Source organism: Megalobrama amblycephala, linkage group LG23 (genome assembly GCF_018812025.1).
Source record: "Megalobrama amblycephala isolate DHTTF-2021 linkage group LG23, ASM1881202v1, whole genome shotgun sequence".
In the NCBI taxonomy this organism is placed as follows: Eukaryota; Metazoa; Chordata; class Actinopteri; order Cypriniformes; family Xenocyprididae; genus Megalobrama; species Megalobrama amblycephala.
In genome coordinates, this window is record NC_063066.1 from 19,127,661 (window position 1) to 19,152,302 (window position 24,642).

General features: G+C 37.7%; 1 protein-coding gene across 4 annotated transcripts; it reads left to right on the forward strand.

Moving 5' to 3' along the window:
- The first annotated feature begins 305 nt into the window (after nucleotides 1–305).
- On the forward strand, nucleotides 306–23,099 carry anxa6 (annexin A6). 4 transcript variants are annotated; one of them, XM_048176138.1, is made up of 26 exons: nucleotides 306–575; nucleotides 1,746–1,782; nucleotides 7,114–7,198; nucleotides 7,304–7,398; nucleotides 7,490–7,603; nucleotides 7,977–7,982; nucleotides 12,970–13,060; nucleotides 13,148–13,227; nucleotides 13,441–13,497; nucleotides 13,746–13,839; nucleotides 14,188–14,283; nucleotides 14,369–14,427; nucleotides 14,514–14,636; nucleotides 14,910–14,968; nucleotides 17,546–17,624; nucleotides 18,007–18,088; nucleotides 18,185–18,279; nucleotides 18,390–18,503; nucleotides 18,873–18,963; nucleotides 19,151–19,230; nucleotides 19,327–19,380; nucleotides 19,477–19,570; nucleotides 19,659–19,754; nucleotides 21,088–21,146; nucleotides 21,766–21,903; nucleotides 22,737–23,099. In XM_048176138.1, exons 2-26 carry the CDS (start codon nucleotides 1,774–1,776, stop codon nucleotides 22,794–22,796), a joined length of 2,010 nt encoding a protein of 669 aa, XP_048032095.1. In that variant the 5' UTR covers nucleotides 306–575; nucleotides 1,746–1,773; the 3' UTR covers nucleotides 22,797–23,099. The 4 variants fall into 4 exon arrangements, with proteins under 4 accessions (XP_048032095.1, XP_048032097.1, XP_048032098.1 ...); XM_048176140.1 differs by having other exon boundaries at nucleotides 21,766–21,888; XM_048176141.1 differs by lacking the exon at nucleotides 7,977–7,982 and having other exon boundaries at nucleotides 21,766–21,888.
- The last annotated feature ends 1,543 nt before the right edge of the window (nucleotides 23,100–24,642 follow it).

The window sequence follows — 24,642 nt, forward strand, 5'->3', positions numbered from 1 at the left end:
GGCTCAAATTTAGTATATAAAGAAAAGTATGTAAATTAAATGCCAATGATGATTGTGTAATGTCAACATGGCCGCTGCCATAAGAGGGCAACCCGCTCCATGTAGAATAAAGATGCTTAAATTACATTTTCAATATCATATTTATTTTTTGTATTTTTGTATTTGTATAAATAATAAATTATTTTGCAAAAGTTGGTGAGTACATCTTCAACCTCACAAATACTGTGTAGCCTATTTGTTTCTCAAATGTTCATCTTGACTCAGGACTTACAGGAACCCCCCAAATGTGCTGCATATGCAGATCAGACCAGGTCAGGAGGTGCACTGCAGATAATACTGACTGAAAAACCAGCGGCTCATATGTCTTCCCATGCTCCACGTCATTTGTGAGAACTGGCTATCACGACACGTCACCCGTGGACATTACATCATAGCTGGTTATCCTGAGTTAAAGTCTCCCTGCCATTTGCGCCGCATGCGTTGCGTCAGGGAAGAACAGCTGATACTCGCCTGAACGTTTCTCAGCAAAACCAGACAAGAGGCAGCGGACCACCCTCAACCGTTCGAGAATTAAGGTAAAATGTTGTTTTGTTGTTATTATTTTTTAACTATTCGTAACGTAATTTATTAGCAAATAGCGGCGTTTTGGGGCGCATATTGTAGCATATATATGCGCATTTTATAGGCAAATGCTTCACACAGAGGCGTTCACATTCTTTCATACCACCACAGACTTTATATAGACATTCAGTTCTATAGAATAAACATACATATGATGATTCAAAAAGTTGACTGTAAACCAAAAGTTTTAGGGTTATGATTGTAGTAATGGTCTTTTTTTATATTATATCAGATCAGCTGAGAATCGTTTCATTCATTTTTGATTGATTTAATTATAATTTGTGGTATTGGTTGGGTGGGGCTGTGTGAATGACTATCTCAGACCTTGGATGTATTCCTGACTCAGACCAGAGACATGCCTATTTTTGGACTTCTCTGACACACATTTACAAACAATACTAAAAGGTGCCTTTTCTTTTCTTTTTTTTCTTTATTTTATTTTATGAAAGTTTGCAGAGTCAGAGTGCCAAATCAGTCATTCTTACATGACAAATAAGAAGAAGCAAGAAATTTGATGATTTATCATTGTACAGTAACTGCTTGCATACTCCGGATGCTTTGTGCACAAGTTTGACATTATAACAGAGAATAAAATTTCCAGTGAACTGCAGACTAAACATTTTCCATCACTGAGAGATCCCTGTTCTTTATTTGCCTGGTTATGATGTAGTGAAAGAGAGCATAGTATAAGTTCAGAGGGTGGAGCCACGAGTATCCTGTGGAAAATGTGGCTGTGCCTTCAGCATTTTATCGAGTAGAAATGGTTTAAATTAGGGGGAATTTAATATATATATTTTTAGAGTGTTGTGTGATGAAACAGGTTATAAAGATTAAACAGGTTTGGAGGTTACTTAACTAGGAGTAAACATTCATAGCCTGTTTGCTTCTGCACTGCAGAAATGTATTTTGAACTCATTTACACTGCAAATAGAGGACTTTAGATAATGTATCTAACAATTTCCACTGTGGCTTATAACTCAGAAAAAGGATTCTGAAAATAATAAACAACCATTAAAAAAAAAAAAAAAAAAAAAAATATATATATATATATATATATATATATATATATACACACACCGAAGCTAAGGATAGTCTAACATGCTTCTTCTTAATTCTCTCTCCAGGTGCAAGATTATTATTCCATTGGTAAACATGGGCAAAGTAAGTTTAAATTTCTACATCACTGTGTCTACTTGCTTTATGCAGTGCTTACAATTGATATTTATGTATAATTTGCTTTTGGTCATGTAGCAAGAAAGAATTGTCACAAAGAGATGACCCCTGCCTCCTTTCTCATTGTCATCATTCTCGTTTTCCATCTATTGTGGTTCAGGGAGTGTAGAATGTCAGAGTTTTCTTTAAGGAATCTCAGAGGTCAATGAATTGCTCATTAAAAAATTAGATCTGCTGAGAACACCACAATGCCACATGTCGACCTGTGCTCAGTGATCATATTTTTTTCATTTTTGTTTCATTTTTTGAAACAATATCTTGTTTAGGTATCATTAGATACCTTGAAATGTATAGTAGCCAATCTATTATTAAAGCACACTAATAATTTATAAAACATTAGTGCATTACTATTGGTATTGGTATTGTTAGGATTAGGGATTTGAATGAACCTCTAGTATTAAACCTTGTTTGCACTGTGCACATGAATGTCTCAAATTATCTTATCTAAGGTTAGCTATTGCTCTTTTATGTGCTCAGAATGTCCAAATGCTGAATGACAAAACAGGAGAAAAACCCCCCATATATTTAAATGGAAGGATTGACCCGGGCCATGTCTAGGATGAGATTTGGGCATGTTTTTTATGACCTATTCACCTAGCACCCTAAAAACACCTTAGAAACTGTATAGTAACGCCCTGGTAACCACTAATAACATGGCATAACATTTTATTCAGAAAATATAGTTTATCTTGTTATGTTTTATATACAATTATAAGTTATTTTCTTATTTGCAATGTTTGCAAAACTTTCAGTGACATCTTAGATATTTCCTGAAAGAAAGAAACTGGCTTGCTACTACACTGGAGGACTTAATATATTAGAATATTTCTTAAAATACTGAAAAAGTGTGCCTGGCTGGATGTTTGTTTGCTGAGATCAGTGTTGCTAGGGGTCTGTTCTTGTAGACGTGGAAGCCTACAGCTGCTGTGTTGAGCGATATCTGCAGGACAGGCCTTGAGCATGTGCAGAGAAGCATGAGGGGGAGGACTCTGGATCTGTGCCCTTTTATATTAAGACACGCCAGCAAGACCAGTGTTGTGGGAAATAAATGTAGGTAGACAGTGAATACAGAGGAGCTTTGAAAATGCACAGTCATGTAGCATGTATGCCCTGTCAGATGTAAGGTCTGCAGCTTTATGAAGGGGAATGACATCCTGTAGATTCAGTAGGACTGAAAGTGTAAGGTTACAGACATTTAAGTTGCACACAAGCTTTCTGTCTCTCTCCGTCACACACAAACTGAAACTGCCCTTTGCTACTGACCATAACACACAACTGCTGCACTGACAGGTGTCAGCTGTCCATGCTATAGTCCTGCCTGTGCCTCTGAGTTTGGACCAAAGGCCAGATGAGGGAGAGTCTGATTGTTGGTGTAATATTTTATTTTGGGAATATGTAAACACATGTAGGCTGTCCCACCCAAGAGCAACTTAAAATAATTTGAGTTCTGGGTAATGCGTGTGACTGTAAATGCTCTCTAAAAAAAAAAAAATTTCTTTATCAGTATTTTCTCCTTTAATATCCTTTAAACAAACCTTTTTTTTTTTTTTAACTCTTTCTCTCTATCTCTATGTATGTGTATGTATGTATATATACAGATATATATTTATATATGTCATAACTCTCGGAGAGATTGGCATGGAAATGGATATGGCAATGTTAATGTATTGGCGGAATAAATATGCTATGCTGATGCTGCTGCTGATTATTGCTGCTGCTGCAGAGCAAGTACAGAGACTTGATACTGTCAGTACGTAATGCTGTATTGCAACATTTCAATGCTGAGCTTCAAGCTCACTGGCTGCTGATGCCATGGCAACCAATCAGCTGCGCTATGTAGATAACGATGTGATCGCTAACAAACTGAGCTAAGGACCTATCAGCCTGTGCCATATATAGTTTCATAACAGAACATTTTATATATTTACACTATATTGCCAAAAGTATTGGGACACCCCTCCAAATCATTGCATTCAGGTGTTCCAATCACTTCCATGGCCACAGGTGTATAAAATCAAGCACCTAGGCATGCAGACTGCTTCTACAAACATTTGTGAAAGAATGGGTCGCTCTCAGGAGCTCAGTGAATTCAAGCGTGGTACCGTGATAGGTTGCCACCTGTGCAGTTGTTATGGTGCTGGTGTGGTAGAGATGAGGCATACACGGAAATCCACAACACTGGGTACTTTTAATCAAACAAAGGATATACACACACAATACACATTAGACTAACAATAGGACAGACAAGGAGTGAAGGGAGTGAGTCCATAATAAAGGGAGTGCAGATGATCCAGTCCAGGTGCAGGTGATGAGTGCTGATGGGGAGATGACGAGGGAAGTGAGTGCAGGTGTGGAGACAGGAGGATCTTGGGAAATGGAGTCCGGGAGACAAGGGAACTGTGACAGTACCTCCGGCCTCGTGCCGTAGATGGAACAACCGGGGAGGGGAGGAGGGGGAGGGGAGGGAGGAGGAGGGGAGGAGGGGGGGGGGGGGGTGCCCTGGAGACCTCACGCAGGTGCAGGGAGAGTAGCGGACAGGAACGGAGGTCTCCAGGGTGTGTCCATGGATCCAGGCAGCCATGGTGGATCAGAGGCCATGGGCGGCCATGGTAGGTCAGGGGCCGTGGGCGGCCATGGCGGGTCAGGGGCCGTGGACGGCCATGGCGACGGTCATGGAGCGGGTTCGTAGGCTGCAGGAGTGGGCTCGGCGGCTGCTGGATCGGGCTCAGGAACATCTGGAGTGGACTCATTGGCAGCTGGAGCGGACTCGTTGGCAGCTGGAGCGGGTTTGGCGAGGGCTGGAGCGAGCTTGTGAAAGCCTGGAGCGGGCTCAGGGAAGGTTGGGGCTGCTGGTTCAGCCCAAAAGTCTATTAGCCATTTCTCCTCTGAAGGCGGTTCTTGGCAGGTTGAAGTGGGCTTGGCGAAGACAGGAGCGGGCTCGGCGAAGACTGGCCTCTTAGACTGTCTGGACCTCTTTGTGGCCCTTCTTTTGGACGGTTTGGGCGTGGTCTCTGGTTGGAGCCCTGGTGCACACCCACTGGAGCGATAGGTGGATGAAATTGTGGCTGGTGAGCTGGCCAGGCCACCGTTGCTTCTGAAGGAGCTGGACGAGGACAATACAATCTGTGACAATCTTCAATTTCAAACTCGGAACCATTGAGGGACAGAACCAGATTAATAGATTCGACTAAAGAATAGAGACACTCAGGTTCACAAAAGCGGATTGTATCCTTATCCAGACACCCCAGAAAGCAAGAATTTAAAATTGCATCTGGCCAACTCACCTGACAAGACAACTCAGCAAATTCCTCCACATAATTGCTCCAGCGGGCGGTTGTCCTGCCGAAGCATCCACAGACAATCTTCAACAGAGAGTCTGGGCTGGCGTTTTCTTGAGGGCACTGGAACTAAGAAGATACCTATTGTTAAGTTTGTGGATATCCAGCGGTTTGGTCTGTCCTTCTGTTATGGTGCTGGTGTGGTAGAGATGAGGCATACACAGAAATCCACAACACTGGGTACTTTTAATCAAACGTAGGAGATACACACACACAATACACATTAGACTAACAATAGGACAGACAAGGAGTGAAGGGAGTGAGTCCATAATAAAGGGAGTGCAGATGATCCAGTCCAGGTGCAGGTGATAAGTGCTGATGGGGAGATGACGAGGGAAATGAGTGCAGGTATGGAGACAGGAGGATCTTGGGAAATGGAGTCCGGGAGACAAGGGAACTGTGACAGCAATAAGTCCATTCGTGAAATTTCCTCACTACTGAATATTCCACGGTCAACTGTTAGTGGTATCATAACAAAGTGGAAGCAATTGGGAACAACAGCAACTCAGCCACGAAGTGGTAGGCCACGTAAAATCACAGAGCGGGGTCAGAAGAGTCAATAGCTACAGACCTCCAAACTTCGTGTGGCCTTCAGATTAGCTCAAGAACAGTGCGTAGAGAGCTTCATGGAATGGGTTTCCATGGCCGAGCAGCTGCATCCAAGCCTTACATCACCAAGTGCAATGTAAAGCGTCGGATGCAGTGGTGTAAAGCACGCCGCCACTGGACTCTAGAGCAGTGGAGACATGCTCTCTGGATTGACAAATCCGATGGACGAGTCTGGGTTTGGCGGTTGTCAGGAGAACGGTACTTGCCTGACTGCATTGTGCCAAGTGTAAAGTTTGGTGGAGGGAGGATTATAGTGTGGGGTTGTTTTTCAGGGGGTTGAGCTTGGCCCCTTAGTTCCAGTGAAAGGAACTCTTAATGCTTCAGCATACCAAGATATTTTGGACAATTTCATGCTCCCAACTTTGTGGGAACAGTTTGGGGGTGGCCCCTTCCTGTTCCAATATGACTGTGCACCAGTGCACAAAGCAAGGTCCATAAAGACATGGATGAGTGAGTCTGGTGTGGAGGAACTTGACTGGCCTGCACAGAGTCCTGACCTCAACCCGATAGAACACCTTTGGGATGAATTAGAGCGGAGACTGCGAGCCAGGCCTTCTCATCAACATCAGTGCCTGACCTCACAAATGTGCTTCCAGAAGAATGGTCAAAATTCCCATAAACACACTCCTAAACCTTGTGGAAATCCTTCCCAGAAGAGTTTAAGCTGTTATAGCTGCAAAGGGTCGGCCAACTCCATATTAAACCCTATGGATTAAGAATGGGATGTCCTTAAATTTCATGTGCACATAAAGGCCCTTTCGTGTCATTTCCTGTTCCACCTCTTGTGTACGTTTTCATGACAAAATGTGATTTGGGGACCAGATAGAGTCGTTGGGTGACAAACTATGTGCAACTGAGTTTTATACAAACATTTCAAAGTGTTATTATATCTGAAAATAAATAGCAGCTGAATATAAAATCTCTGTTGTTAATTGTAACCTCTAATATTATAGTGTACCAAATGAGAGGGTTCCCTTTATAGTTTGCATATTTATTTGTGAGATTTTTTTTTCCTTATCATTCTGAATAATCGGCAGAGAAATTTATTATCGGTGCATCTGTGATATATATGCATATTAGTTTAGTAGTGTTTTTTCTTATCTTACCTATTTTCAAGTAAATTATCTTGTTTTGAAGATGTGTGAAATTTTTGAAAAGTAATTGAATAAAAGCTTGGTCTGCAAGGAGCTTACAGCAATGAAGGAAAACATTTTCATTGTTTGTTATTCATAGGCTATGAGAAGATTCATCTCTCATTTTGGCTCCACTGTTCAGTAAAACAACAACTAAACATCTATAATTTTTGTTTTAGGGATTCAGAGGTGTAATTTTAGATCACTCTGACTTTGATGCAGGCAGTGATGCAGAGGCCCTCTATAATGCCATGAAAGGCATTGGTGAGTGCCAGGACTCCTCATCTATAGATGTTTAATATGTATCGAGTGGCTGCTGGGATATGTCGATAATAATGATCACTTAAAACATTCTCTGTTGTGTCACAGGAAGTGACAAGGATGCCATCTTAGACCTGATTACTTCACGAAGCAATGCTCAGAGGCAGGAGATCCGCTCTGCCTACAAATCACAATATGGGAAGGTACTGGAAAATCTCCAGCAAGCATTTAATAAATGAATAAATGGCTTATAGAAAAAAAAATGCTTTATTAAAATATGCTTTTACATTACAGGATTTAATTGATGATCTGAAATACGAGCTGACTGGGAAGTTTGAACGTCTGATCGTGGGTTTGATGAGACCTCCTGCTTATCATGATGCCAAAGAAATCAAGGATGCCATTAAGGTATATAAGAATCTAGATTCTGTGTGAATTTGAGACTTTCAATTAAAACGTGCTGTGCTTGGCTGATGTAATTGCACTAAAATTTACTATTCAAATGCATGACTTGCACAGATAATTGTATTCAGATATGTTATGCTGTATTATTTCATTTTGCATTTATATTTTCTGAAAATATTGCTGTTTGCTGATATATAGTCTTGACTTAGATTTCTGTCAATCAGCTAAACAGAACACAGTAGTCAGAGATTTCCAAATCACTTCTCTGAGCATCATTCATTAAAAGTCCAATTACAATATCAGCTATTGTAGTTTCTCTTTGTTATTTACTGTATTTTCTTGTCCTGTGAATCTATTTGCCCTTGGCTATCATTAGGATTCGGTAAGTGACTTTCCTTAATTATTTAAATGATGATAGTTAGCTCTTTGCTTTGGGAGTGTTAACCATTTCATGATTTTATGGCTGTGAAAAATCACAAAGAATCCAGCCATTTGGGACTTTAATAATAGAAAACATTCCACATTGAAGAACAAAGAAAAATGTCTATCCTTTCGGAAAATATATACATTTTTTATTACAGTATCCTCAGTCGCTTCGGCTCAATTCTCAAATGAGACTTATTTTTCTCAAAACAATCAGTTCAAATCTCTGAAAAATTTGTTTTAAATTGATTTAAGCAAATTGCATTTGTTTTGGCACATGTGTGAAAAAGAGTAAGTACAATTGTCTACAATTTGCACAATAACTAAATGTGCATGGCTTGTTGATCAAAACTGATTTTGCTGAAAAGCTGATTCTCATTGAAATTGTCAAACTCTTCACAACTTAAATATTCTTTCATCATGTAAGCCATTACATGCAAAATGATCCATTCAATTATCAAAATCTTTCTTACGTTTATGTATAATTCAATAAATACTTATGACATGGAATGTTTGTAATGTCTGCTAAATTGGCAAATGGCCTGCCATTGCAATGAAATAAGAATCACAATCTTTCTTACCAATCAACCAATCAAGTTTGGAAGCATACAATAGTCTATATGTAGTTTGCCCAGCACAATCACTACCATTTTTGAACATGAAGGAACGTCACAACCTGGGCTTTACATTAACTTTTTTTGCTCATCACCCACTGTGGCTAGTGGTTTTCCAAAGTTACTAGCCACTCAGCATTTTTACTGCCATGTAGATATTTTTAACATTATCTCATATTTTGAGATTGTCCTCACTGCAGAACACAAGAAATCTAGATCCAACTCCTCCCACTTTCCATAGCCTTAAACCTATCCATCTCCACCCCCTGGTTCTAGATCCAACTCCTCCCACTTTTCATATACCTTAACCTACCAGACTCCGCCCCTTGGATCTCGAGTGTTCTGCAGGCTACTGCATAATTTAGCAGCAGGTATAGGCTGCTGTCACTTTAAGCCCTGACGGTTGGATGCATTACATATGTGGCCCTAGACCTACATACATTTTTGTTTCTGCTGGTTGGTGCCCACAACTCCGTAACCAAACGCAAACACGTAATAATATCTGATGCAGAGTAGAGCCATGAAGACACTATTGAGAGCTATTGATGCCCTCTTTAGATTAGATGTCCTTATCTCCTATGTACTGTATGTTCCAGCAAACAGTTATGATATTTGCACTTACCTTTTAGAAAATGTTTGGAAAAATGTGCCAAAGCAGTTGAGAAAAACTATAATACATGTGTTACTTGCTTAGCTTCACCTCTTACATTTTTTAAAAATTGCTTACACAAAATTTCTGAAACTGGCTCCATTTCTTGAAATTTTATGCACAAAACACTACTATATTGTGTCTTTTGCTTGTTCAGTATACAGTGGAACACACAGGAGTTTGTCATAGCACTCACACGTACATGTATGTGCACAAATACACTGTATATACAGTATTTATGCACAATTGTTGCACAGTTGATGAATTTTTAGTTGTTGAACTGAACTGACTTGAGCTGAATAATGACACTATTGGCTTGTTAGAGCTGCTTTTCAGGAGAATTTGAATTTGTTATATTGTGAAGCCGCTTTGAAATAATCTGTATTTAATAAAGTGCTATAGAATTAGAAATAGAGGTGACTTGACTTGTATGCATATTCAGTATATATTTACAAAATAAACAAATGCAAGGGTGAAATATTGATTTGTTTCTCAAAACATTAAGTGATCAAATTAGGTATATTTACACTATAAACAAATACAAAGGGCTAAAAAAAAAGAAAAAAAAATTCTCAAAACAACAAGTTTTTATGTCTTAAGTGTAAAAATTAATTAGCAATAAATAATAAAAAAAATAAAAAGCAATTTTAAAAAAACTGTAATGGGAAATTTGCACTTAAATTGCTGTTTATTGCAGATTTTAACAGCTTTCTGTGAATTACCATAAGACACTGCATGGTTTGACATTTTTTGCAATACTGACACTGTCCTATATGACAAAATAACAATTCTTCTCTCATTTGTACTGTAATTTCACTGTCACTCAAGTAACTGTACTCATTTCCCTCTGGATAATTATGCTAGCTGACTGTTCATTATCCCTTCAAACTAAAGCAGTGGTGTAAAGTATTTGAGTAAATGTTATTAGTTACTGTATTTAACTATCTTTTTGGCTACTTTGTAGTTTTACTGAGTATCAAACATTAGGGGTGGGAATCTGTAGTCACCTCACAATCCGATCCAATTCTGATTCCGCTTCTGGGAGTCACGATCCGATTCCAAAACGATTCTTGATCTACCTTTTTTCTTATTAATTAATTCATTAGATTACTTGAAAATCTTAAAATTCACAGCCGCATGCACGAGCACTCTTCACAAAAGTGCGTCAGCATTTGAAATTGAAAGCAGCCTTTTGAGTTTAATTTTTTTAATATATAAGTCCACTGCATTCCAAACGACATAAATGATGACTTCGTAGAGCATTTGTAAGGAAAATACCGGCGGGTGAGATCGCACACTGCATGTGTAACATCAAACAAAGCATGAGTCTCTCACAGGCCATTCTGTACAATGAAGCCTGTGAATGCCCTTTGTAATTCGCTTAAACGTTTCCGAACTTTATTAATGATTATTTTGCGGAAGGTTTGAGTGGTGTATGTGTGTGAGAAATTGGAAGCAAGCAGAATACGGGTGTTTCTAAAGCACACTTAGCGTCATCGCGCATCTGGTTAATAACTATAAGCTCAGAGTCGATTCTAAAATTCTCATATTTCTCATATAAACATATTAGCAACTTTACTCTGTACGTGACTACATTTTTGTACTCTTTACTCCAAAACATTTGTAATAGAATAACACAACACATTTAATCTGGAACCTAACTTTTTCTGCAGCAGTTTATTTCTGCTACAAAAGAAGTGATATCGCCATCTACAGGGCATTGAAGGTACTACATCTTGTGCGTTTTGCCCTTACTCACCCAAACTTGTCAACAAGGCTACTTTAAGCGACTGCGAGTGCATTAGCAGGTAGTTGTGAATCGCAGGTGTCTCAAATATGAGATGAGGACATACAGCCAGTGATTAGGCATGTCCAGTGCAAATAGGCTTTGACTATTTCATTTTACTTAACATTATTTTATTTATCCAGTATATTAAAGGATTAGTCCACTTTCAAATAAAATTTTCCTGATAATTTACTCACCCCCATGTCATCCAAGATGTTCATGTCTTTCTTTCTTCAGTCGAAACGAAATTAAGGTTTTTGATGAAAATATTCCAGGATTATTCTCCTTATAGTGGACTTCAATGGCCTCCAAATGGTTGAAGGTCAAAATTACAGTTTCAGTGCAGCTTCAAAGGGCTTTAAACAATACCAGACGAGGAATAAGAGCGAAACGATCTGTCATTTTCGGAACAAAAAACAACTGTATATGCTTTATAAACACAAATGATCGCCTTGCACATGCTTCCGCTTTCCGTATTCTTCAAAAAAGCTTATTTATCAGAAACATTTTTATCAGAAAAAAGTTTATCAGAAACATTTTATTTTAAAGGTGCCCTAGATTATGTTTTTAAAAGATGTAATATAAATCTAAGGTGTCCCCTGAATGTGTCTGTGAAGTTTCAGCTCAAAATACCCCATCGATTTTTTTTAATTTATTTTTTTAACTGCCTATTTTGGGGCATCATTATAAACGTGCCGATTTTATGCTGCGGCCCCTTTAAATCCTGTGCTCTCCACCCACAGAGCTCGCGCTTGCCTTGAACAGTGCCTTAACAAAGTTTACACAGCTAATATAACCCTCAAAATGGATCTTTACAAAGTGTTCGTCATGCATGCGTCGGAATATGTGAGTATTGTATACTGTTATATTGTTTACTTCTGATTTTGAATGAGTTTGATAGTGTTCCGTGGCTAACGGCTAATGCTACACTGTTGGAGAGATTTATAAAGAATGAAGCTGTGTTTATGCATTATACAGACTGCAAGTGTTTAAAAATGAGAATAGCGACGGCTCTCTTGTCTCCGTGAATACAGTAAGAAACGATGGTAACTTTAACCACATTTAACAGTACATTAGCAACATGCTAACGAAACATTTAGAAAGACAGTTTACAAATATCACTAAAAATATCATGTTATCATGGATCATGTCAGTTATTATTGCTCCATCTGCCATTTTTCGCTATTGTCCTTGCTTGCTTACCTAGTCTGATGATTTGGTTGTGCACATCCAGACATTAATACTGGCTGCCCTTGTCTAATGCCTTTTATAATGTTGGAAATGTGGGCTGGCATTTGCAAATATTGGGGCGTACACCCTGACTGTTACGTAACAGTCGGTGTTATGTTGAGATTCGCCTGTTCTTCGGAGGTCTTTTAAACAAATGAGATTTATATAAGAAGGAGGAAACAATGGAGTTTGAGACTCACTGAATGTCATTTCCATGTACTGAACTCTTGTTATTTAACTATGCCAAGATAAATTCAATTTTTCATTTGAGGGCACCTTTAAAGTGAACTAATCCTTTACTTGAGTATTTGTAGATATTTAAGAGGCTGTTTTGTCCACACCTTATTGCAATTCATTTATTGCTCACAAATCAACTGTTTCTTGTTTTTCACTGGCATGTCTCTTAGGTGTTGAGGACTAATGCATCTTTGAGCCTACATTCAGTATGAGTAAAATACTTAAGTACTGTTAAAATCAGATACTCTAAGACTTTTACTCAAGTCGAATTGGAATTGGTGACTTGAAACTTGTCAACTAGTCATTTTTGCTGTAATATGTCTCTACTTTTACTCAAGTATGGTTTTCAGGTACTCTTTACACCTCTGCATTAAAGAGACTGAATTTGTGCTTTGTGTTCAGAAACTGACTTGCGTGTTTTGCTTTAAAGGGAGCAGGAACAGATGAGAAATGTTTGATTGAAATTCTCGCTTCAAGAACTAATGAGCAGATTCATAATCTGGTGGCAGCATACAAAGATGGTGAGCTTTTTTTTCTTACATAAATCAAGAAGAAACCCAATATTCTTCGAAATGAAGCAAAGCCTGACTATGTGATTGTGTTCACAGCGTATGGCAGAGACCTTGAAGAGGACGTTATAGGGGACACATCTGGACATTTTAAGAAGATGCTGGTTGTTTTGCTTCAGGTCAGTGAAATCTTTTTTGTTGATTCATGATAGTATATATCAAACCTGCAGCCCAAAGTTTAGTAGTCATTTTCTATGATTGTTTTTCCTTTTTCTGCTGAATTTTTTTTTCATATTGCAACATTCAATTTGATTGACAATCAAAATTGTGATGCCTTTATTATGGTCTGCTTTTTGTTTCTTTATAATAATGGTGATTGTCTTGTTTCTCAGGGGACCAGAGAGGAAGATGATGTTGTTAGTGAAGACCTCGTGGAGCAAGATGCTCAAGTGAGTTCAAAGAAGTGTGTGGTTGATATTGATCACTGGATAAATGATACTACAAATCAATATTACATTGATTCTTATTGGTAAATTGTGGCCTTCTGTGGTCAAAAATATTTTTTATAATGAGTGTACAGTGTAAAACTATTTACTCATTTATTTTGACTCTTCATTGCATCAGAACAACAGGAAAACAATTGAGTTTGCCCGACCGTGCAACCTGAAAAGTGTGTTTTTGACCTCTTGACTTGTAGGACCTGTATGACGCAGGAGAGGCACAGTGGGGCACAGACGAGGCCAAATTCATCATGCTCCTGGGAAACCGTAGTGTGACCCATTTGCAGTTGGGTATGAGAACCGCAGCCACACACTGGACACAGAGATTTCTGCTGACTAACACCCCTCCTCCACTACACAATCTCTCTTCTGTGTCTGTAACACTCCTCACCACACCACCGATTAGATTTGACCATCATTGTTGCTGCTTTTAATAATGTGAAAGAGAGTTTTTAATGCAACAAACAAAACCACTGTGCAATAACCTAAATGATGTGTGATTATGCAAGATGTACTCTTATGCAATATTATGATTGTTAATAAATGTAGATTATTAATGGTTAAGATTAGGATTACTCAATATAATAGATCAATTCTTTATGACATAACAAATTACAAGCAAAAAATTGGGTTTTTCAGTATTTGATGAATACCAGAAAATTGCTGAGAAATCCATTGAGGACAGTATTAAGAGCGAGCTCTCCGGAGACTTCGAAAGACTGATGCTGGCTGTTGGTAAGCTTTGGCACCATGCAATCAATTCCTGAATGCTCACAGCTGCATTTTCACTAAAATCTGCTATTTGATTTATCTACCACAGTTCAGTGCATCAGGAGTAAGCCCATGTTCTTCGCCAGACGCCTTTACAAATCCATGAAGGTTGCGTTAGCCTTGTTATTATGAATATTAATGATGTAAAAGTACAATTCTCAAGTTTTTAGTCAATACTTCCCATCTGTCTGCAGGGTCTGGGCACAGCTGATAACACTCTCATTCGCATTATGGTCTCTCGCGCTGAGATTGACATGCTGGACATCAGAGAGTGCTTCAGACTGCGCTATGAGAAGTCTCTGTACAACATGATTCAGGTGCCTATACACAAACAAAACACAATCCAGACTTTTCTTGATTCTGTCAACACATTCATGTGTGTTACATTCAATTATTATAATTTGAAATCATTTCCAATTCTGTCGTTGAGGTTTTACTCTATGATTTTATAATAGCAATTGTCGTTAATTGTGTAGTCACGTAGTTTTACATATAAAATGTGGTTTATTCATGTGTTAGACTTGCACACAGCGCACATGTTGTGTTTGTATGTAAATAAAATGGTAAATAATATATTGTGAACCCAATAGGATGACACATCTGGGGAGTACAAACGCACCCTGCTGAGACTGTGTGGAGGAGATGATGAGTAAGCATTTTTCAGGTCTTGAAGTGTTTCATTTTTTATGTTAAAGGTGCCATCGAACGTTTTTTTACAAGATGTAATATAAGTCTAAGGTGTCCCCTGAATGTGTCTGTGAAGTTTCAGCTCAAAATACCCCATAGATTAATTAATTTTTTTAACTGCCTATTTTGAGGCATAATTAGAAATGTGCCGATTCATGCTGCGGCCCCTTTAAATTCTCGTGCTCACCGCCCACGGAGCTCGCGCTTGCCTTGAACAGCATAAACAAAGTTCACACAGCTAATATAACCCTCAAAATGGATCTTTGCAAAGTGTTCGTCATGAAGCATGTCTAATCGCGTAAGTATGGTTTTTATTTGGATGTTTACATTTGATTCTGAATGAGTTTGAGGCTGTGCTCCGTGGCTAACGGCTAATGCTACACTGTTGGAGAGATTTATAAAGAATGAAGTTGTGTTTATGAATTATACAGACTGCAAGTGTTTAAAAATTAAAATAGTGACGGCTCTTGTCTCCGTGAATACAGTAAGAAACGATGGTAACTTTAACCACATTTAACAGTACATTAGCAACATGCTAACGAAACATTTAGAAAGACAGTTTACAAATATCACTAAAAATATCATGTTATCATGGATCATGTCAGTTATTATTGCTCCATCTGCCATTTTTCGCTATTGTTCTTGCTTGCTTACCTAGTCTGATGATTCAGCTGTGCAGCTCCAGACGTTAATACTGGCTGCCCTTGTGTAATGCCTTGAACATGGGCTGGCATATGCAAATATTGGGGTCATACATATTAATGATCCCGACTGTTACGTAACAGTCGGTGTTATGTTGAGATTCGCCTGTTCTTCGGAGGTCATTTAAACAAATGAGATTTATACAAGAAGGAGGAAACAATGGAGTTTGAGACTCATTGTATGTCATTTCCATGTACTGAACTCTTGTTATTCAACTATGCCAAGGTAAATTCAATTTTTAATTCTAGGGCACCTTTAAAAACCCAGCTCTATATGCAGACAACTATAAGTCTTTTGATGTCTGATTCCCCGCCAAAAAACTTCACACGCTTCACCTTTTAAAGGGTTAGTTCACCCAAAAATGAAAATAATGTAATTTATTACTCACCCTCACGTCGTTCTACACCTGTAAGACCTTCGTTAATCTTCGGAACATAAATTAAGATATTTTGATTAAATCCAATGGCTCAGTGACGCCTCTGTAGACATCAATGACATTGTAACTCTTGAGATCCATAAAGGTACTAAAAACATATTTAAAACAGTTAATTTGAGTTCAGTGGTTCAGAACACTGCTTCAGAACTTTACGAATCGAATCAGTGACTCGGATCTCCTATCAAATGGCTAAACTGTTGAAATCACGTGACTTTGGTGCTCCGAATCACTGATCTGATTCGTAAAGCTCCAAAGCAGTGTTTTGAAATCGGCCCATCACTATATTGTTGAAAAGTCGTTATTCTGTTTTTTTGGCACACAAAAAGTATTCTCGTCACTTTTTAATATTAAGATAGAACCACTGAACTCAGTTGAACTGTTTTAAATGTGTTTTTAGTACATTAATGGATCTTGAGTTACAATGGCATTGCTGTCTACAGAGTTTCAAATGTGTCATGCACCCTAAGCATACAGTTGAGTTTCACTGAGCCATTGGATTTAATCAAAATATCTTAATTTGTGTTCCGAAGATGAATGAAGGTCTTATGGGTATAGAACGACATGAAGGTAATTAATGACATTATTTTCATTTTTGGTGAACTAACCCTTTAACTGTGAGTCTAGGATAAAAGCTCTAAATAAGTTTTGCAGTAACTATGAACAGTCAGTAGATGGAGACATTGGTCCATCATAAAATAGGACAAAATGTTTTATATCAAATGTTTGAATGTTTGGAAACAAGACTTTAGTAAGTCTTTCTTTAAATTTTCATGAACACTACCATTCAAAATTTTGAGGTCAGTAAGATTTTTTTTAAAGATGTTTTTGACTGTCTCTTATGCTGCATTTATTTGGTGAAAAATACAGTAAAAACAGTAATATTGTAAAACATTATTAGAATTTTAAATCATTACTCCAGTCTTCAGTGTCACATGATCCTTCAGAAATCATTCTAATATGGTTTGATTGATATGATTTGGTGTTCAGGAAACATTTTTATTATTATCAATGTTGAAAACAGCTGTACTGCTTAATATTTTTGTGGAAATTGTAGTACATTTCTGTCAGGATTCTTTGATGAACAGAAAGTTCAAAAGAACAGCATTTATTTTAAACAATAATATCTTGTAACAATGTAAATGACTTTTTTCTTACTGACCCCAAACATTCAAAGAGTGATGTATTTATATACCTCCATATTTACAATTTACAAACTATGTCATATCATTTAGATGTACTTTCAGATTTCAATGAGCCATGGCCAGAGATCAAGAACTGAAGCTTGCCCTCAATCCCTCATGTCAAGTTTGAATGTGAAGAATGTGAAGTTTTTGTCAAGCTCTCAATCCGCACATTGTTATTTTGTCAGCACAAAAGTTTAAAGAGCTGTTTGTTTCTCAGTATGGCAGGGGAGTTCTTCCCAGAAGCTGCACAGATTGCCTACAAGATGTGGGAAATCAGCGCCACGACCAAAATCCAGGTTGGTGTCACCCACGTTTTCTCTCAGCGGCATGCATCATATTACCCTCTGCTCCGGGCCAAGCTAGAGTTGATAACTGTGTCATGCACCCTAAGCACACAGTGGAGCTTTTGTCTGTGCACAGATAGCATCCGAATGCTGCTCAATTTGCTAATCAGAGTCTTGATTCACTGCCAGTTCCTGTGACACCTTTCCAGTTCAGTGTCACACCATCTCAGCGTGTCCTCGCGTGTGTTTATGCTGCTGGTGTGATGTTGCTGTGATACTTAATAAATTAAAATTACAAGATGAAACAAAAGGAGAATGAGCTAACATTTTGTTATTGCAAATCTGATTAAAGAGTGTGTAATTGTAAACTTTTGTCTTTTCTATCTATCTCTAGTTAAGAGGAACTGTACAACCATATCAAAGTTTTGACCCTGCGAGTGATGCGCAAGCTCTGAGAAAAGCAATGAAGGGGTTTGGTGTGTAAAAACACAGTTTGATAAGGTTGATAGCATGCATTTGCCAAAGATATTAAGAGTAGCAATAATAATATATGATTTCATGTTATTTCTCAGGCACCGATGAAGATACAATTATTGACATTGTGGCAAACAGGAGCAATGAACAGAGACAGGAGATCAGACAGACTTTCAAATCTCTTTTGGGACGGGTAAGACGCTGTCCTGCCCAGTTTTGTAACTAGTTGTACTGTAGTGTATTAGTGTAGTTACTGTGAATGTGAAAGTACTTTTGCTGATATATAAAGTTGTTTTCCATTAGGATCTCATGGCTGACCTAAAATCAGAACTGTCCAAAAACCTTCAAAGACTCATTCTGGGTCTCATGATGACCCCAGCAGAGTTTGACGCCAAGATGATGAAGAAAGCCATGGAGGTACACAGAATCATTGTGACGGCACTATGGAACCAAACGAAAATTTTATTTGAGTCATAGAAAAAGGCCGTTTCATCATTTAAGCAGATTGACCTGCTTTTGTTATTCAACTTCTATGTTCATTTGTTCACTGGGTGTCAGTGACCTTTTCAAACTAGAGCAGAGTTGATGGTTGTTTCTCTACAAGGACTGTTTGTTTGCGAATGTTGCGTTCATGTTGAGTTTTACTGATAAAGAAATCAGTAGTAGAGAAAGAAAGCAGTATTTTAGCAATATACACATTAGTGTACATATAATAATTTAAAGCATTTTTCTCTAAAATAACTTTGTCTGTGCTTAAATAAATGTAATTTTATTTTTTTTTAATAGGGTGCAGGGACCGATGAACATGCGCTGATTGAGATCCTGGTCACTAGGGGCAACCAGGAGATTCAGGAGATGTGTTCTGCCTATCAGAGTGGTAAATAAAAACCTGGCTGTTTGAGTGAATAATGTGTCCAGCAGGTGGCGCCATTATATAGGCTAAACAGACAAAAAGTCTGTTTAATGGGGTATTTACTATGATATGAAGAGTCATTTATTCACAGGCAGGACATACATCACGTTATCTCTACCCAATCCATATATTTTAATTTTCTCCTTTATAGCCTTTAAAAAAAGTTTGGAGGACGCCATCGCATCAGATACATCTGGACATTTCAAAAGGATCCTGATCGCTTTGGCACAGGTACATCTACACAGTTCTCACATCCAAACACTGACCCACAGTTCATACTTTGTGCTTTATAAACTCATATTTCACTTCACTGATGGTGTTTGTCAGGGAGCCCGTGAAGATGGCCCAGTCGACATGGCCAGGGCCTTGGAAGATGCCCAAGTAAGTGTGAAATACTTACAAAACACTGTCAAGTGTTGATGGTTTTCGAAGTGTAAAGGTTATACCAAAGTATTTAATGTTTTCATCCAATGTAAGGAACTGGCAGAGGCATGCAACGCAGACTCTGGTGACATGGAGGACAAGTTCATGAGTATCCTGTGCACAAGGAGTTTCCCTCACCTGAGGAAAGGTAATGCAAATACATGTTTGCTACCGGCACACATGCTAATACATGTTTTCATGAACTCTTCAGCCAACATTTTCTATATCTCCTCCAGTGTTCCAGGAATTTGTGAGGTTCAGCAACAAAGATATCGAACAAATCATAAAGAAAGAGATGTCAGGAGATGTTAAAAATGCCATGTTTGCTATCGGTAAGATCTTTGTCAGTTCAATGACTGAGCACCAGAAAAATAAATCACTAATAATAATATTAATAATACAAGGGTCATGTCATCTTAAAATCAGAAGTGAACTTTTACTCTTTTGATTTCAATGTACTATCAAAGATAGCTGGTTAATGGATGAAGAGGCAGCTAAATTATATTTTATATTTAATTATAGTATTAAATTGAATTCTATTTTTCCCAATAACCAGTGTTATTTTAGTATTATACTAATATATCATAGTATTTATTAAAATTGTGATTTAAAAAAAAAAAATGTTTTTAGTTTTCATTATAATTTTAGTTTAAGTTCTAATAATTTTATTAGTAATGTGCTTTTATTAGTTTTAAGTTGTTCTAAAAATATTTCTATTTAGCTTTAATATATTTTTTTATTTCTGTTTTAGTCATTTTAGTACTTCAACTTAAGCTTATAGTATTTTTATTTTTAGTTACTTGTCAAGGCAAGATTTATAATTTAGGACATTTAAGAAGCTTTTATAAACATGCCATAGAAAAAATCAATAAAATTACTGGTTTGTATCTTGAGAAAAAAAAATAGCTCTGACATATTTTAAGATATGTTTTTTTTTTTTTTTTAAATAATACATATTATTTTAAGATAATACATCAGCAACCAGTCAAATTTCTGATCAGGTTTTATACATTTTACGTTTTTTTTTTTTTTAATGTTTTTAGTTTTTATTTCAATTTTAGTTTACGTAATGTGCTTTTATCATTTTTAAGTTCTAAAAATATTTCTGTTTAGTTTTAATGAATTTATATTTCTGTTTTTAGTAATTTTAGTACTTCAACTTAAGCTTATAGTATTTTATTTCAGTTACTTCCCAAGGCAACATTTCTAATTTTAGGACATTTAAGTAGCTTTTATAAACATGCTGTCGAAAAAAAAATACATTACTGGTGTGTATCTTCAGAGAAAAAAACAATGGCAGTGACACATTTTGAGATATGTCAGTGAAATTATGAATTTTAGTCTGGAACTAGTCTTAAACCTATTAAATACATTTTAAATAAATGAAATAGAAAAGCTGCAGCCATATACATGCAGTAAAATTCTGCTATTTATTTTATATGTAAAGTCTTAAAATAATTAAATAATACTTTTCTAGCTCAGAATCTTGCCTAACATTATAAGGGGATCTAAAATGACAGGAAAAACGTATAACCCCTATAACCCTTTTAACAATTACATCAGCAAACAGTCAAATTTCTGATCACATTTTACACATTTGACACAAAAAGATCACATGACTGCAGTCATCTGAAAAAATAGCAATAACATGTTTATATTTTCCAGTGCGAAGTGTGAAGAATCAGCCATCTTACTTTGCTGACCGATTGTACAAAGCCATGAAGGTAAAAGTGCTTTACGTAATACACTTCCCTCTACATCACACTGTGAGCAGGAGGACGAAACACAAACAGCTGACATCAGTCAACTCAAAGTGCCCATAGAATGAAAAAAATAAATAAAACAACTGATCTCTTTAATATCTCTTAAATAGTAATGAGATTAAAGTAGGAGCAAATGGAGATATTTATTTAAGGCTTCTGCTTCTCATACACTAGTAATCACACTCCAGGAGCTCAGAAGACATCTCAGTAATATCTGTGCTCAGATTCAATCAGATATCTGCAATCAGATATACAATAAAGCATAACCGCGGACAAGTTTAAATCTCCTGAGCTGATCTCTGAGCAAAAACTTTACTCTGGGTGATGAATAAGAGACGTTGATTAAAAACATGCTCTACTGAAACATGTTTTATGATCTTTTGTGCGCATAACACATAAATGTAAGGCAACAGTCATGTAGAGCTCATCTGATGACAGTGTATCTGTGCCAGCGATGGTTCTCAGACTTGATTATGAGTCACAGGCCCTGTGATGAGCATCTGCACTATTGCTGATGCTCTGCTTCGTAAGCATCAGCAGCCAGACCAGAGCTTTCTAAGCGCTGTGACTTTCCCTGCAGGGGCTGGGAACAGACGACAGGGCTCTCATCCGTATCATGGTGTCCCGCTCTGAGATTGACCTCTTCAACATCCGCAAAGAGTTCAAGGACACCCATGAAGCCTCTTTGCATGAATTCATCCAGGTAGAGGCGTTCGTTGTAAGTTGTGTGCTCCTTGTCGTACATATACTGCACGCTTTTGTGCATGTCTTGCTGGTGCGATCGGACGCTAGTTAGTTGTGTAGATATTGTGTTTTGTCTTACTGTAGGCGTTGTACATCCTCTTTTAGTTAAGTTGAGGGGAACAGAGTGTTTGACAGGTTCCTGCGGTGTACTCGCTCAACTCAGCTGTTTAGGAATTTCCCCTGCATGCTTGACTTCCTCTCAGTCTGCTGATTCTGATTGGTGCAGAGAGTGGAGACAGGAAGTGTTCAACAACAGGTCTATACTGGCTCTGAAGTCAAAATTCCCTTCACAGATCAATAACAACACTAAATTATGCATTTTATGCTTTATGTTTTTTTGGGCTTATTACAGTATGTTACATTACATTGGCCAGTATGCAAATACACTAAGCAAAGCATTATAAATAACAGCATGATTTATTTTTAGATGCTTGCAGTGTTAGATAAAGCATGCAGAGAACAAGTCTGTGTGTGTTTTTAAGGTGTGTGTCAAATGATTTCCAGATTAGATTAATTGTTTTGTAGAATTGCATGGTTTCATAGCACTTTTCGTTTGCATTTTCAAACATTATTTCCATGGAAATGCATTTTAGGATTTAAAGAGAAGAAAAGCTTGTATAGTTATTATGTAAGTTGATATGAAACTCTTTGTAATTATGTAATGCAGTGAATTTCGTAATGGCTTAATAGCATTATGCAACACTGAACTTTGACTGATATGATCATGATGTTCGTTCTAAAACTAGGGTGCTTTATTCCAAAATTGGTCAATTGTTTGGTCTGACCAAATCGTATTATTTTTCTCAGGGCGACACATCAGGAGACTATCGTAAAACCCTTTTGATCCTCTGTGGAGGTGAGGACTAGAACATTGTTCATCGTCCTGGATGTGTCACAAGATATTCACACCTAGCGACCAGTGCACTATGTTCCTGTCCTTTGTTTGTGAGATGCTAGTCAACATACAGTCTTTGTGCCCTCTGCTGCTGCTGCCATGCCTATGCCAAAGCTAATGACCTATGCAAAAGCCACACCTTGTCCCATTTCATGCACGTAACATTTTTTTTTACAGTTAAAAGCACTTTTTGTGGTGTTCCTCTACTAGTGCTTTATTTGTTACCCAAAACCCTGTTTAAATTGATCACCCCAGAAATAAAAGATGTGATCATGTTTTGAGTTTGTGTTAATTGAACACCAATGTTGTTGTGTTTTAATACCAAAAGTTGCTTTAAAGGATTAGTTCACCCAAAAATGAAATTTCTGTCATTAATTACTCACCCTCATGTCGTTCCACACCTTCATTCATCTTCGGAACACAAATTAAGATATTTTTGATGAAATCCAAGAGGTTTTTTTTTATCCCCCATAGAAAGCGACGTAATTACCATCATTCAAGGTCCAGAAAGGTACTAAAGACTTCATTAAAATAGTCAGCGTGACCATAGGCGGCGATGGTCGAGCACCCACGGAAAAAAACGAGATATTCTCCATTGATTTTAACCAATAAAAAATCGATTGCAGCTTTCAGACACGATCTTCACTTTTTTTACGTCGAGAGCGCATCCAAGTGATTTCCTTCACTCTCGCACAAAACTGGACGCACATTCTCAAATATACAGTCTCATGGCTCTGCTCTCGCTCAGACTCTGCTTGCACTTTCCCTAAAATGGTCTTCTTTCCTGGATTTAGAAGCTTTCATCCACCTGACTTTCATGATTGACTGACGAAATAACACAGTGTAGGCTACCTTTCAGGTAACGTTACTGATCATCAGATATCAGCGAGAGCACGACCTGCAACAACATTCATAAAAAGAATGTGCTTTTGGGTCAAAATTGTCATCTCGCTGCATGGATATACAGTAATGCAAATAAAACATCCACTTTATGTTAATTTGAGTTAAATAAGAAGCGATCTGGTGCTGGAACGTGTTGTTTTTGAAATCATGCTGAGTGTTGCTGCCGTTATTAGTGGAGGATCGGTCTCTTGTGGCTCATGTAGTCTTCAGACATGCGCGTCAATCTATCGCTTGACCAGCGAAATCACTGACTAAATGCACACAAACGTGTCCCTGCTCTTGATATACAAACATTAATGAATTTCTTTGATGTTAGTGAGGGAAAAAAAAAACTATACGAGGACAGATTCTGATCACTGATAATTAGAGCACGGCTGAACCTCTGACTCTATTAACAAAAGTTCTACCACGAGATCATTAGGCACTGGGCACCCGCTGGCAGAAACATAAATCGGCGCCTATGAACGTGATTACAGTGGTTTAACCTTAATGTTATGAAGCGACGAGAATACTTTTTGTGCACAAAAACAAAACAAAAATAACGACTTTATTTCAACAGTAACTTCTCTTCTGTGTCATTCTCCTATGCTGTTTACACTTCCAGGTTCTATGTCAGAACGCTGGCTCATTATTGGCCGGCTCCTGCGTCAGCGTCAGACACATGCGTCGTGCTGCTCATGTGATCATTGTTGGCCAATACTGAGCCACCATTCTGACATAGAACTTGGAAGCGCTGAACGTAAACAGTGAATTTGTTGAATAAAGTAAGGCTGCACGATATATCGTTTTAGCATCGAAATCACGATGTGCACATCTGCGATAGTCACATAGTAGGATATGCAATGTCTAGTATAGGGATTGTTAATCCGTACGGACCATACACCACGGTTCAAAACGCACGTGTTTCTATGATTA